The sequence below is a fragment of the Phodopus roborovskii genome, unplaced genomic scaffold (genome assembly GCF_943737965.1).
Source record: "Phodopus roborovskii unplaced genomic scaffold, PHOROB, whole genome shotgun sequence".
In the NCBI taxonomy this organism is placed as follows: domain Eukaryota; kingdom Metazoa; phylum Chordata; class Mammalia; order Rodentia; family Cricetidae; genus Phodopus; species Phodopus roborovskii.
In genome coordinates this window covers 32,271,168-32,287,154 of record NW_026126517.1, presented here as the reverse complement: position 1 = coordinate 32,287,154, position 15,987 = coordinate 32,271,168, and the positions used below count along the sequence as shown (strand labels likewise).

The 15,987-nt window shown below is 49.0% G+C and overlaps 1 protein-coding gene across 1 annotated transcript in view; it reads right to left on the bottom strand.

Annotated features, from left to right (window-relative positions):
• The window catches only part of Tmem266 (transmembrane protein 266), a 61,079-nt gene that overhangs the window by 17,003 nt on the left and 28,089 nt on the right, over nt 1-15,987 (bottom strand). Inside the window, exons 5-7 of the mRNA XM_051196947.1 lie at nt 9,227-9,283; nt 8,115-8,253; nt 5,481-5,596 (exon numbers count right to left, since the gene is read on the bottom strand). Coding sequence (XP_051052904.1) covers nt 5,481-5,596; nt 8,115-8,253; nt 9,227-9,283 — 312 coding nt within the window. The remainder of the gene's footprint in view (nt 1-5,480; nt 5,597-8,114; nt 8,254-9,226; nt 9,284-15,987) is intronic.

Sequence of the window (15,987 nt, the reverse complement as noted above, 5' to 3'; positions counted from 1 at the left end):
AGAGCAGTCTTGGATTCTGAGGCTTGGTGCCTCAGTCTGGAGATGCAATCTGAGATTCAGTGAATCGCCTCTTTCATCTAAGCATTAGTAGAGGTGAGAACTGTCTAGTGCCTGGCTGGCTTTGCTTCTCTGATCTTCAGCTTGAACCCCCGACATCTGTCTCTGGGTTTATATTATTCATGCCAGAGAAACTACACCCAGGAAGCCGGGTGGTGGTAGTGCACACCTCTAATCCCAGCACTCAGGAGGCAGAGGCAGAGACAGGTGGATCTCTGTGAGTTCAAGGCCAGACTGGTCTACAAAGCTATACAGAGAAACTCTGTCTCAAACAATATAAACATACAAACAAAAGAAACTACACCCAGGTAAGGGACAGCCTGTGGAAGCCTCAGTCTTCCCATCTGTAGAGGGGTTAATAAAACCTAGGCTGCCAATCCTGACCATCGGAGCAGAAAGACATCATGTGTTGGCAGATCACTTGTAAATAATGAGCATTTTGGAGTTCACTTGGGAGTATTTGTCCTGTCTCATGCATGAAAAGCCTCCTTATGTATTATTCAATTAAACTGTCCCCTCACAGCACTCATGAAATAACAACTTCGTTGCCTCCATCTTTCTGATGAAGAAGTTTGTGCTCAGGGTCTGGAGATGGGAAACAACTAGTTCCTAGTGGAGCGAAGGTAGGAACCGGCTTGCTGGCAGCTCCTATAAGCAAAGTTTGACATCCTCAACTCTTCCACTCATTGGATGTCTCTCTGGGGAACTGATGCTTCTTACCCAGGGTCGAGGCTGCACTAAGAGGTATACTAGTACCACAAGGCTCCTCAGAGACTTGCTCCCAAGTCACCCTACAGTGATCCTCAGACCTCAGCGTTCCCCCCCCCCCGCCCGAATCTCAAGGTGAATTTGGCTGGTTAAGGAGAGTTCTACTGCCTTCTTATTCCCATGGAGCCCCACAGAGGACAAACATGCCCCAAGTGTGCCAGGTCAGACTGTACTAGTTTGTGCCAAGTACTGTAGCAAGAGCTGAAGGTCAAAGGGCAAACAGGAGGGGGCTGTGCAGTATATTTCAGAATTACAGCAAGAGCCTGAACATCAACAAACATAACATCTCAGAAGTGGCTTATAAGATGACTCAGAAGAAACAATGCCACGTTGACTGAACCACTAATCTAATGTGCCTTTGATATTTGAAATGGCCAGGACCAAAAGACAGAGGAGGTCCACACAGCCTCCTTGAAGGACAGCCACAAGCTTCTTCCTCTGGGACATATTTGTTCACCACAGGGATTAAAACTCTGACTGTAGTCCCATCAGAAAACAAAATCAGTAAGTAGAGAGGCTCTCGAAGCTGAGGGTTGTGGGATCAGTGTGTTTCACAGTCGCAGTAGCAGACTGCAAAGAGCTGGCTAGGGCTCAGAGGCAAGAATGGACCACTGTCTGTACTCCCCACATGGGTCCTCTGGGCCCTCATTTCCTCCCAGGACTATGAGGAATGAAAAGGTGTCAAGTGGTCAGAAGGAATCACAGGAATGAGGGAAGCAGAGAATCACTGTCCAGACTTGAGCTCTCATGTGGTCAGTGTGTGTGTGTGTGTGTGTGTGTGTGTGTGTGTGTGTGTGTGTGTTGGTTACAAAGACCCTAGAGACTGGCATTTCCATTCTCATCCTCAAACTGCTGTGTGACACTCCCTTTCCATGGGCCTCCATTTCCTCACCTGAAAAATCCTAGACTGGACCCATGCCATCACAGACCCTTCATCTAAGGTATGGAGAGTTCCGGTGTACCCTGGGTGTGGCCTGTGGTGAGAAATGAGATGCCACATGGCAATGAACAAATGAATCTTTACTATGGAGAACCTAACCACCTCAATGAGGGGATCAGGCCGATATCAGGCTGACAGTGTGTCCTGTCAGCCTTGGTAAGAATGTCACCTCTGCAGACTTCCAAACAATATTGCCAAGAGAAAAACTGCACCAAATCTCAACAGGAAGAGTACAAAATACCCAGCCAGTGCTCTCAAAATCATCAAAGTCATTGAGACAAGGAAAGGGTGAGGGGCTGCCACAGGGAGGAGCCTAAGGAGAGGGACTGAAATGGAAAGTGAATCCTGGAACCCGTACTTGGAATGATGTATCAGTATTGGTTCATTTCATTGTAACTAATGCTACAGATACAAGATATCAGAAATGGGTGACTCTGCATAGGGTCTGTGGAAAAATATGTAAACCTAGAAGTGCTCAAAATAGTCTTCAAAAAAAAATACTAAGATGCATGAAACCAGGGCCAACATTTCTGTACGTTTATTCGAAGGGGACAGCAAGGTGGACTCTTCATTGAAACTAGGACTGCCTGCCCTGAGGGGTGGGGAAGTGAACATATGAAGGTCTTAAGTTCAAGGTCTGTAAGGATTCAGGCATTAAGCTGGCTTGCCCTGTCACCTGGCAGAATGCACTCAGGCAGTACTCTGGTCAGCCCAGGGTTCCATGAGTACTAGTCTGCAGGCCTGCAGGCGGGTGCAAAGGACCCCTTTAAAAGTCAGACTCTGTCCACTTACGCTCTCTTTAGTGCGCTCTCTCTCTCTCTCTCTCTCTCTCTCTCCTGCTTTCAGTTGGCCACCAGCTACCTTCTCTTCTCTCTCCTCTCTCCTCTTCTGTTCCTGGTGTCTCTCTGTCTCTTCCCTTCCCCCTCACTCCCCTTTCTAAGCAAACTCCTCATTTAAGCTCTATCTGCCTGGCATGTTATTCCCTCCTGCCTGGGTCACCCTCTCCTGCTATGGAACCTGCTATGCTCTCCCACGTGGTCCCTTACCTTGGGACCCCACTCACTTGGGACCCTCACCCGGGACCACTCTCCCCCCACCCCTTCTCCAGCTTTTATTCTTACAACTGTATCTAAAAAACAACAAGGTCAGTTTGGGCTACATAGTGAAATCCCCATCTCCGAAAATCAATTTATTGGTCAAGCAATAACCAATTGGATAAACCTGTGTATTTCACGTTTACTCATCAGTTTCTACCCATGAGGCATATATGAATTCCTCTAGGGAAAGGTTCCTATCTAATATGTTCTAAGAACTGGAGCTGTGAGGGACGAGTTGTGGCAAAGACTAGAATGGATAAGGCTATGTGGATGGCAGGTTGGAGATTCTGGAAACACTGTAGATTCCTGAGGAGTCTGGCCAGTACCTGCAAGGGTGCTGCTCTTCAGCCAGTGTGATCAGGCTGCCCCATGCCTGCTGTGGGCAATGTGCTTTCACTTTTTTGGAAACAGGTTCTTATTATTTAGCTCAGGCTGAGAACTCACTACTTAGACCAAGCTGAGTTTGAGCTCTCAATCCTCCTGCCTCTGCCTCTGAGTGCTGGCACATGCATCACAGGCTCTGAGCTATGTTTTCACTGAGCCTGAATAGAGAACATGGGGTAAGGAATGGCTCTCAACCAGGTGGGCTGGGAAAGAGTAGCATTATAGGTGGACACCCAGATCTGCCCCTGGCTCTAAGTGGAGGCACCTGGGTAATTTACTACTCAGATTTATTACTAAAGCAGCTGTATGTGGGGGTGAGCAGGCAGTTTGAGTGAGTCCCCATTAGTATTTAAATCTCATAACCACCCATTGGGGATTTTATTTCTACCTCCATTCTTCAGATTAACAAAACCAAGGTTCTGTCAGTGCCTAAGCCACAAAGCCACTAAGCAACAGGGCTTGGAATCAAGTCTGTCCCTAGTGGTCATTCTTGATCCCACCACGCACTGCTAAGATCCATAGCTGACACATCTCCTTTGGTGTATCTGCTGTGTGGTCATCTCAAACTTTGACTCATACTTCGATGCGCTGCTGTCTCTGGCCTCTGGGGCGTGGGCTCCAGCTTTGGAGAGAGTGACCTCTTCCTACTCTCTCTGCAGAAATGAGCACTGCTCCACCAGGCCACTCCCCACCCTCCCCCTTGGCCCACAGGGACCCCAGCTGTCTGTCCTTCTCTGCAGTCTTAACTAAGATGACAGGCTTCAGGTGCTTTTTAAATTAAAGCAGTTCGTTTCTGTTCATCTCTTTTCCAGATGTTACTATCTAGCAAGGATCTTCTTTATTTATTGCTCTTTCCTGTATGACTCTGAAGGAATTCCCTCTCCAGGACCCCAAGGAAAGAGCCTACAGGTGGTGAGTGGGTTGAATCTGCCTGGCACAGGACACAGGATATGCTGTGAGTTTGCCATTACGCTTTTCTCCTGGCCATGAAGCACGTCTGTGGCTGGTGGTGGCTTATGGTAGAGCTGTGCTCTGCTGGGCATCTGTGAATTTAGGAGGGGCCACGCAGTGTTGTGGTGTTCCTCTCAAGTTGCCATCAGCAGCAGTGTTTCCTGTATACAGGGGACCAAGAGCTCTCTGATCCACTTCAAGCTGGTTTCTGGGAGCTGCTTCCAGCTGTCACCTCAGTTTCCCAGACTCCCAGCCTAAACCCAGGTCTGCTGTCACCCAGAGGGTTGCTATTACCCTGGCTTTCTGTGCCCACCTGGCCCCTTCTACCCACCCCCTCCCCGCCCAGAGGCAACCAGAAAGATCCTGGAAGATTAGCATTCCCACAGAGCCACTTGCTCTTTCTCCAGATGCCTGGATCAGCCCAGAGCCCCTCCAAGCTCACCTTGCCCTCCTGCTGCCTTTCCTAGCTCACAAGGGGCATGGCCTCTGCAGCCCAGCTCAGTCCCCACTCATGTGCTGTAAACTGGGCCTCCTGCCTGCTCTTCTCCCAAGGGGCTTTGTTCAGGCCAGCTCCTCCACAATCCCTCCCCTCCAGCTGTGACCTACAGGGTCCCTGTGAGACATGCATGGCACCAGACTGCTTCTGCATATGCTTTGACCACCAAATGCAAAAGTTCCCATGAGGAGAGAACTGGGCCACATCCCCCATATGGAATGGTGTTTCTGGTGCCTAGCATAAATGCAGCACAGAACAGGCCCTTGATGGTGAAACCGGGAAGAGCTGGAGAGTTGCTCAGTGGCCACACTACTGTCTTTTCAGGTAGAATCCCATATGGACTGCCATGGTCTAAGGGGCCCCTGGACTACATGCTGAGGGTTGGGTTGGGGCCACAATGGCTCTTCCATCCGGTCCCTCAGGGACACTTTGTAAGAATGGAAGGCCATGTTCCTGAAGTATAGAGAAAGAATTGGTTCATGGACAGACATCCAAGGGGGGGGGGGATGTGAAGATGATGTGTGCACTGTGGGGATATTTCCTAGGGTCAATTTGTGGTGACGTCCCATAGCTTCCCACACTCATCAGCTGTGAGAATATATGGCTGAGGAGTCAAACGAAACTTGGAACACTGAGATCTGCTGTGAATGGAGTCTGGGTGGGGGTGGGGCAACAGCTGGAAGCTGAGTGAGGCCTGTTGACTTCTGCAGCCCCTAAGCGTTGGCATCCTGGCCTTTAGGGTCCTCAGCAAGGCCTGGACACACATGGGTAGATCTGAAAGTGTTACCCCTTGTTCCTGACAGATTTGAGTCAGTCTCTCCAGCTGCTCCTCTTGGATGGCCTTGGCTTTCTCGTACTGCTGGGTAACCATCTCCACCTCCATCTTGACCGGCAGGATGTAGGCTGGAAGACAGAGGGAGCCATGTGAAGAGCTGGCCAGCAGTTGGGCTTGGGCTGGGGAGAGGCAAGGCCAGCAAGCAGCCAGCAGCAGCTTCAAAGTCCAGACTTAGTTTGTGAGGGGGGATGCAGGTAGGTGCCCAGAGCATCCAGAAAGTGCAGAGGGGCCACAACCTGAACCCAACTCCTTCTTTTCCATAGTGATGGAGCCCTGGTTTTTCGGTATAACTTTTAAGAAGAATGACTGCAATCTAGCTTCTGTTATAGTTACAAGTGGCAATAAGACAAACTGTAGCAGAGTTGGGGGCCGGGACCTCAGATGCTGCAGGGCATAACTGAAAGATAGCCTTTTTGATTTCTGGAGATAACCCAAAAATAAAGGCTAGTTCTGAGATAGACAATGGGTAGACAGACAGACAGACACCAGTTAGTTGGGGGGGGTCTCCTTTTGCATTGTATCTTCTCCCTCTGTCCTCCCTGGCTATGATGAGGAGTAGTAGTTGGCATTGGTACAGCCATCTTGGACCATGAAATGACTCTGAGAAGTTAGATTATGTGCGGCACAGCAACAAAATAGAAAATATTTGTAGTATGCTGAGCAGAGAGCAAGAGCCATACCACTACAGAGAGGGGATGAGTGCCATCTGCCACCTTCTGAAGACTTCCGTAAGAGAGAAGTAAGCTTGTGCACTGTGTAAGTCAGTGATATTCTGGGCCTCTGTTACAGATTATCCTACTTACAATGCACAGTGTGATGAAGGGGAAAAGCCAGGGCTCTGAGTATGGGGTCTCCATGTTTTCTCAGCTAACAGTAGCTCCACAAGCCCTACCCTTGGGGCATCTTTGGGCTTAGCAGCTCCAGGATCCATAGGAGTCTCACAGACAACTCGAGATCTTGACATTGACCTCTGCACTTTACCCCCTACCCCACCCACCCAGGGTCTCACTCCTTTCAAAGCCCAGCCCTTTCCTGCTTTTCAGAAGATCCATTGACAGGTCACATGTTTCTAAGCACTACATTCTAGAGCTCTTCACATCCCATCCCTGATGAAATGAGAACCCACAGCCTCCCACCTCCAAACTGTCCCTAACTGCTGTTCCCTGGGCTGTTGCTGGGACCAGTTCACACCCAGAGTGAGAACAGAAGTTACCAAGTGTGAGCAGAGAAGACAGTTCAAAGGGGCCTTTCAGCCTCCACTAGTGAGGGGCACGCAGCTATCCACAGCTGGCAGGATCTAGAGGCACTGTTTCTGCCCGAGGGGAACAGATGTTCTCACAGACAGAACCAAGAATAGGACCCTGAGCAGGAGGGATGGATCAAATAGTCAGAAAATCACTGAGATGGTGTGTGTGTGTGTGTGTGTGTATGCGCACGAGTGCATGCATGCGTGTGTGTCCTAAGCACTATTCACAATGTGACCCTTTTTCTTTGACTTAGTTTCCTTGTCTGTTAAATAAGAAGAATGCGTTAGATGAGCTCCTCAAGCCACCCCAGACTTCCTAAGTTGGGTAGATTCCCCCACGTTTCAGTTCAGTGAAGATATGATAATGTACTAACAGACACAGCCGAGCCTGAAAAAGAACCATTGTCTCCCTGTTCGTAGGTGGGGAGGGTGAGAGGCTGCCTTCTCACAGTCAGGAGACCCAGGAGGTCATCCTGCCTGCCTTACACCTGCCAAGCAGCCACTGTTGTGGGAACTCACTGAATTTTGCAGCCAAAATTCAGGGCTGGAAAGAAACTTAGCAGTTATCATAGTGGTTCTAAACTGTGTTATGATAGTTCTTTGGGTGCCTCTCGGGATGAGGAGAGGGTATGGGGTCCTTGGAAGTCACTGGGCACCTCCTGCACTACCTCTTGGGAGAGGAAGCAAACTGGCTTGGCAGCTCTTTAGAGGCAAGCCTCCCTGCAATGTTCTTAGTATCTGAGGACCGCCTTTGGGAGCCCAGTGACTTGGGTCTTCTTGTGTTTCCCCAAGATGATACCACAGGTCCTCTCTATATCATTACTGTCTTTACCACATTGCAGTTGTATGACGCTGTTCTTCAGGGTTGAGGTTCAGTCTTACACGAAGGCTGGCCTTTTGAGAACATGATACATAGTTGTGTCAGAGCTGGGTGTGGTGGTACACACCTTTAATCCCAGCACTTACTTGGGAGGCAGAGACAAGTGGATCTCTGTGAGTTCAAGACCAGCCCGGTCAGCATTGCAAGTTCCAGGCCAACCAAGGCTACGTAGTGAGACTGTGCCTCAAAAAACAAAACAAACAAAAAAAAATGAAAGACAAAGCCCCCCAAATAAATAGTTGCTTGGGAATGGGGAGCAGGGCACTCAAGCATAAGTGTGACACAAGACTGTGTGGGTAGTTTCAGAACACCATGCAGGGCAGGTTTGGCTTTCTCCATTCGATGGGTCACATCCTCCACCCCACACCCACCCCACACCTACCATTGCTCTTAGAGTCCTCCTCCCTCGGGAGCTACAGCCTCTGCCTCCTCACTGACTGCCCCCACCCAGGCTACTCACCATCAATGACTCTCTTCACCCGCCAGATTCGGAACATGATGATGAGACTGATGGCATCCCAGGGGCTTCTAGGTCCATTAGCCACAGTGGATGCCACCATTGGGGCCAAGGACAAGATGATCACAGCCCCATCAAACACCTGAGGAAGGAGTATACTTCAGTGTTTCCAATCAGGCTGTGTGTCAGGCTGGTGAGCAGCCAGGAAGGCCATTGCTGCAGGCCATGCTCTCCAGGTAGCCTGCCTTCCAGAAGTTCAGCCCATCTCCAGCTGTCCTGCTCTCAGTCTCTCTGAGGGACTCTTCTTCCAGGAAATGGCTAAGCATTCTCCATAGTCTCATGACCTCAACCATCCTCCAGCTCTAAGTTTGGACAACCTTAGGCCTGCATCCCATGTCCTAAACCCTGGGCAGAGACTGTGGTGAATCCCTCACTGACACATAGGAGCTGATGGCCATTAGGGGCCTCTTTATCTGCAGGTGGCAATAATCCAGGGCCAATGTGTCACCTCTCACAAGGGCAGGAGAGGTGTAGTCTACATGATTAGGCTTTGGAACCTGGCTTCTTCTCCACTTGCCCTAGCCAGGCCTTGTGTGGGTCTCCCACAGGCCAGGCTCTCTGCGTAGGCTCCTGGGTTTTAGTTCAAAGAGGCAAAAGTACATAGAGTAGAGAGAGGAAAATGTAGCCTGGCCTTGCTCTGTTGCACAAAGCATGGGCAGGAGCCAGGGCCCCAGCACTGTACGGACCTCTTCCCATTAGCCCCCAACTCCCCGCTGCAGTGTGAACACCTAGGCTGAGAAGAGGGGTCATAGGCAGCTTCTAGGAGCCATGCTCCACTACCGGGTAATTTTAGAGTAGATTTCTTTTCAAAGACATCTCAAAGGCTTTTCAAATGGATTCAACTTTCACCATATAAGTTTTATGAACCTCAAGGGAAGTTTTAAAGAAAATCCTTCAGTTGGAAAATGCCTGGGTTTGCCCCCTCCCAGCCTCCACCTCCTCCCACTCCTCCCAAGTGGCACCCCATGTGGTCAGATGCACACTGGACAGAGCTCTTGTGACAGATGAGACAACATTCGCAGCTTCTCGGATCTGAGGATAGAAAATGATCATACCTCTATTTTGTTTTCGATGTAATCCCAGATCCCCAGCACCACAATCCGTAGAACAGTCTAAGGACAAGGAGGGGGGGCAGAGAGGCACAGAGAGACAGAGAGAGACAGAGACAGAGACAGATTATTGTTCTCTCAGCAAAGAAGGTTCCAGAGCTCAAATCTGGAGCTCTGTTGTCTCCATGCTCAGTCACAATGTTTTCACCATTCCCTGTTCAATCCTCAGTCTACACACACTCCTCATCCCCACTACAAGAGCCCAGTTCCAGAACAGTGGTGACCTTGCATTCTGTGGTCCCTCTGTGCTTAGGCTCAGTCCCCCCCCTCCATCTGTGTGCTATCCCCTGAGTATCCCTTATACCAGGTTCATTCAAAACCCTTCAACTCTCAAAGCACATACAGAATACACTCCAAATCCTTAGAATGAATGATGCCCAAGACTCTGCATCCCTCTTCAGCATCATCTCTTGCCACTCCTGTCATGACAAAACCATGACAAATTTGCAGACTCTCTCCTATTACCTGGTCACTGCTTCATGGCAAAGGGTGAGAGTTGATTCTCTTCACATCTCTCTGTCCTGCACTAATTCTTCAGTATAGCCACATAGCTAAAGACAGCATCTCCTGGCTTTACCTGTGCTTGGGAGAGGCCATGTGACTAAGTCTGGCCAATGGCTGATGTGGAGAAGTACTATGTATAATTTTGGGGCTGTGCCCTTGAACAGACTTAGTTCTGCTCACTTTCCTCTCTCCCTCTTCTAGAATGTGAGTGTGTAGGCATAGTGGGGCCTTCTTCCTTGAAGAGGGCATAGGCAGAGAGGTGGATGCCTGCTGGGTCTTCAACAGCTCCAAGCCCATGCATCTGTCTTTACTGTTTGCTGAACAAAACCTGTTCTTCCAGCCTTTACTACAGGATATACAAAGAGTTCTGGGTGGGGTGGGGCTTCCAAAGTATCTTAAGGTCACACACAATAATGGCTGACTGTGTCTTTGAGAAATATCTTCTCTGGGTACCACTTTTCTCTTATGCTAGTGGGTGAGATGACAGCCCCAGATACCAATGAGAATAACTCCTGCCATCTAGGATGCTGTGCCAGCCTCCTCACATGTGAGTCTTATTCAACCAAGAGAGATGGAGATTAAAGAAGCTGCCCAAGGCCCTAAGCAACCAAAGTAAGTTGCTACTTGGAGCCAGAGGTTTCTCTCTGTACATGACTACTCAAGCTGGGTAGAAACACAAATGTTCTCCTGGCTTCTTTTCTTGCTACCTATTCCCTCATACAATGCTGGACTTGAAACTTGGTACTTTTCTCTTTTGAATGTTACCTGCATCCTCAACTTCTGGGGCTTCCCTGGCCAAAAAAAAAAAAAAAAAAAAAAAAAGCCCAGGCTGGGAGAAGGGAAATGGCCTGAGCAGAATCTGATCTGATCAGTGGAACAGCTGCTATCACCACTGTCCTTCACTGTAAGGCCACTCTAAAACACAGCATATGGAGCTTACTATTTTATCTTTTTAATGCACATCTTCCAAATTAAATATGCTCATGTGTTGCAATTACCATCAGACCCTTAACACAACAGTCAAATGAGATCTGCACCATTCAACAGTGATGTCATGCTCTCGGCTCCTGACCACCTCCAATCCATAGACACAATTCCGTGTCTATGATTTCACTCCTTAAGAGCCTCACTCATAAATAACTGCTATTCTTCTTCAAAAGCAAGACTTGGGGTGTGGTGGCACATGCCTTTAATCCCAGCTTTTGGAAAGCTGAGGCAGGTGGATCTCTGTGAATTTGAGGCCAGACTTCTCTACATAGCAGGTTACAGGCCAATCAGGGCTACATAGTGAGATGCTGCATTAGAATAGAATAAGGCTGGTCTTAGCTGAAAAGACTATAGAATGTAGGGTAGGGAGGCCGGGAAGAGTGTGGTCAGGGTGAGTGAGAGGGAGAGGAGAAGAGGGCAGCAGGCAGCTCCTGGGGCCCTGGGGCCCCGGGAGGATGTGAGCATCTAGCTTTGCAGACCACTGTAGTGGGGAAGCAGCTGGAGCAGTGTGGGCACCACCCCCTTCCTGACCTCCTTGGTGGCCTATTTGTGCACCTGGACTCCAGCTCTGGCAGACTTACTTTCCTAGGCCAGCAGAAGCTGCAGCATAGACATCTGTGAGGAGATGGGCTCAGGACACTCTTTGGCAAGCAGTGGCTCAAGTCAGCTGCTGCCAGTTGGTCAAAGCCAGAGTGAAAATCCAACTCCTCAACCTCCCACCTGCTGGCTGAAAGCCCCACAGCATCCTTCCCTCCGAAAATATCTGTGCTGAAAACTTGTGTGCATAGACCAAAGGACCTGCCCCATCATTCCTGAAACCTAGCACATCCTATATCTCCAAGGATACATTCTCAATATACAGTGACCCCGCTTCAGCAACATCTGGGGTGTTTTGTTTAAAACACCAGATTCCTGGACTCCCAGGAATACCCAGGTTCAAGGCCTAAACTGTGCTTTATAAATAGGGCTGCCACAATGCTCCAGTGCAGAGCAGCCCAGGCTGCTTCTTTCCCACGGTGGGTGGGAAAGGTTGACAGCCCCTTCATTCCAGGCTGGCTGCCTTCAGGAGGTGACTAAGAGCAGCAAGGCAGGGAAGACCCCTGCTGAGATAGAATATTATCTTAAGGTGTGTGACTTTTGTTTATGCTGCATTTGCTTAACTAGGTGAAGCTGTGATTCTCTGCCTGTCTAACACACCTGATGGTTTAATAAAGAGCTGAACAGCCAATAGCGAGGCAGGAGCAAGAATAGGCGGGGCTGGCAGGCAGAGAAGAGAAGGAGAACTGAGGAAGGAGAGAGAGGAGCAGTGGGAGACCCCGGGGAGAAGGACCTCAGGGCAGGGCAGCCACCCAGCTACACAGCAATCCACAGAGGGAGAGTAAGATATAGAGAAGAAACGAACAGGAAAAGCCCAGAGGCAAGAGGTAGATGGGTTAATTTAAGAAAACCTTGCTAGAAACAAGCCAAGCTAAGGCCGGGCATTCATCAGTTATAATAAAATCTGTGTGTGATTCACTTGGGAGCAGGGTGGTGGGCCCCTCAAAAAACCCAAGAGTAACGAGTAAAAAACATTTAATATTACACCCGCCACACCTGAAAGATGATCCATTTGGTATTTATTTTAAGCCAAGCTGTGCTGCATATGATGGGTGCAGGCACTGAGGTCCAGGGGGCAGGTAAATCTTCTGTCTCCCACCTCACCTTTTCTCCATCTAGCCCAGCTCATTAATCCCTAGGGAGGAAGAGCTGACTTTGTGAGGTGGAGAAAGGGAGGGCCGGAGTCCTCCATTTTGCATCTGGTCCAGTGGCAGAAGGCTTCCTGGCCCTGTTTGTGGGTTGAGACCCTCTCCTTAGGGAATGAGCCTTTTCGCCTAGAACAGTTTGGAGATCGTGAAGGATAGAGGAAGAAGTACCTGCTAGTGTATGCATCAGCTTTGGCACAGTTTTAAGAGGTGCTCTTTCTGGCTCAATGCTCCCCAAGCAGAGAGGGGCTACACCCCAGTCCCTAGCCTATGGCCAGCAGTGCTTTAGCCTGATGGGATGGAAATGAGTGGTACCTCGGTCCATGAGCTGGAGATGATCCTGGAAGGGGTGTAGATCTTGAAAAAGTTTTCCTTGGGATTAAATGTTAAACAAGAGCAGAGAGAGGAAGCATTGAATCCGGCCCCAAACTACCCAGCAATAAAAAGGAATGTGGATGTGGTGGCTGTCAACCTGACCACACCTGGAATTAACTAAAACTCAAGCATCTGGGCACACTTGTGAAGGATTTCTCTTTATTGGATCATTTGAGATGGGAAGACACACCCTAAATCTGGGCCACACCCCTGATAGTAACCCGTATAAAAAGGCATGGAAGGACGATTTTGTTTTTTGCCTGCTTGGCCTTGCTCCCACTGGAGAGTTCATCTGTCCTGATGCTGAGGCTTTCCTTCCTTCTATTAGAGTCTTTTTCTTTGGGATTCCAACATATACTGAAGACAGAGACATCCATCCTCAGGAACTGAACAACTATTGGATCCTCGAACTTTCCACTGGGGACAGCCATTGTTGGACTAGCTAGACCACAGCCTGTGAGCAACTCTAATAAATCCTCTCTCTGTGTCTCTGTGCTTACCCTATAAGCTTGCTTTTTCTTCCCTCTGTCCCTCCCTCCGTCCTTCCATCCATCCCTTCCCCTCCCTCCCTCCCTCCCTCCCTCCCTCCCTCCCTCCCTCCCTCCCTCCCTTCCTTCCTTCCTTCCTTTCTTTTTGCTTTTTGAAACAGGGTTTATCTGCATAGTCCTGGCTGTCCTCAAATTCTTTTGTTTTCTTAAAAGAGAATCCTAGGGCTGGACAGATGACTCCATGATTAAGAGCATTTACTGTCCTTCCAGAGGCACTGAATTAGGTCCCTTTGGCTCCAGGAGATCAGATGCCCTCTTCTGTCCTCCAGGGGCACTACACTCAGGTGCACAAACCCAAACTCAGAGACATACACATAAAAAAGTCTTTTGGGAAAGCGCAAGAACACATCACTTTCTGTAGCTTATTCCCTCTAAATCCCTGGAGATGAGACTGGTGACCTGGGAGACGGCCTCCTCCCAGGGGCCAAAGGGTGCAGGCCCACTAGACATAGCAACTGATACCTGCAGGGGCCCTGAGCTCACAGGTAAGTTGACCTCATTGTCTCTCCTCATGCTGGTGCACGATTCTCAGATATTATAAAGGAATGTGTTCAAGGCCTACAGGGTAAAGCAAGGGGCAGCAGGTATGTGGTTGTGTGACTGACATTGACGGCGCACCCACTGTGCATGGAGCAGTGTCCCAGACCTTGCTGACAGAGGACGAGCAAGGCGTTAGTTCCAGAATCTCCTCTCAGCATAGAAACATTTTCAAGTCTAAAAAGGATTATTTATCCTTTATGGACCACGTGGGTCTGTTGAGCCCCCGACTCCCCACCCCTTCTTCCCAGTGCTAAACAAAGGCATGTCTAATGACCCTGTTGCAACTTGTCTGCAGCCCCTGGTGTCTCAGTCAAATGGTCCCCAGGGTTACCAATGAGCTTCTGAGGCCAAAGCCCTAGAGAGTGTCTGGTTTGGCTCATATTTACAGGCAGTCTGTGGTGCTAGCAGTTGCCCCCTGAAAGAGCACTGTTTGCAGGACAACCCCCTTCTTCCTTTCTACCCCACTCCGGACTTTGCCTCCATCTCCCTGGCCACATTTCCTTAGCTACATTTGAAAGTTTCCTTGTCCTCTGTCCACACCAAAATTGTGTCCCACACACAGGGACATCACTGTTCTCTCGCTGGCTAAGCCAGACCCTCCCTGTGCCCCATACTCTTCCTGCCCCCCCCCCCCGACTCCACCCATTAACTCCCCATTCTGACTGTGCCTTTCTGGCTCAGGGTGTTAGTCGCTCTCAGCTGAATCATCATCCTAACTGCTCTGACAACCTCCAACCGGACCACGTTCCTAAAGCTTTATCGTGGCCCCTTTGCCTGGAGCCCCAGCAGCTCCCACTTGCTACAAGGCATGGATCTCTCTTAGCCTGTGCCCTCTCCCTCACTAGCTCTCCAAAGATACCAGTTCTAGCTAAAATCCCTGACTTAAATGTGTCATCTGGTATCCTTCAGGCTGACATTTCACATGTGTAAATCTGGTCTCTGAATGGAATAAAAGGAACAGCAGGAATCATCTGGCTTCTTGATACCCTTTCAAATATTCATTAGATCAGTAATTTCAGATAAATAAGTTTCCTAGTGAATCATAAAATATTCAGAATCTGTTTTCTTTTTTATGATTTATTTTTATTTTACATTCATGGATGTTTTGTCTGCATGTATGGCTGTGTGAGGATGTCAGATCCCCTGCAACTGGGGTTATGCACAGTTGTGAGCTGCCATGTGGGTGCTGGGAATTGAACCCTGGCCCTCTACATGAGCAGCCAGTGCTCTCACTGCAGAGTCATTTCTCCAGCTCCAGAATCTATTTTAGTGTTCCTGGTCTTGATCTCATTACAAAGCATCCCTATGTTTTTAAGATGCTTTGGTATATTAAACACACCCAAGGAAACATCTGTAAATCCAGTTCTTCGATAAGCCAGCAAGCCAAACGGATGGCATAGTTGGAATGCTGGCTATTGGTTGACTGTCATGGCAGGAATTGCTGAATGTTACCAGACAGATACCAACACTGCGCTGTTCTCAGAGAACACGGAGAAAAACCAAAACGGGTTTTCCTTTTGAAATAAAGATGATAAAAAGGATAGGGAGTCGGGCAGTGGTGGCACACACCTTTAATCCCAGCATTTGGAGGCAGAGGCAGGCAGAACTCTATGAGTTTAAGTTCAGTCTGGTCTACAGAGCAAGTTCCAGGACAGCCAGGACTACACAGAGAAACCCTGTCTCAAAAAAAAAAAAAAAAAAAAAAAAAAAAAGTGCTTGGCATGTAATCATGAGAACCTGACTTCAGTTCTCAGAAGCAAGACATGGCATTTGGAGACAAGCAGACCCTGGGGTTCACCAGGCAGCCAGCCTAACTGGTAAGCCACTGGTCAGTGAGAGACCCTGTTTCAAAAACACAAGGTGGACAGCTTATAAAGAGAGACTGCCCTGAGGTTGTCCTCTAGCACCTCTGTGTGCACACAAAGGTGTACACTCACGCATATATGTACATACACATGTATACATATGCAAAAAGAGAATATTTCTCAAGGAATGAAAAGGATTCTAAGAT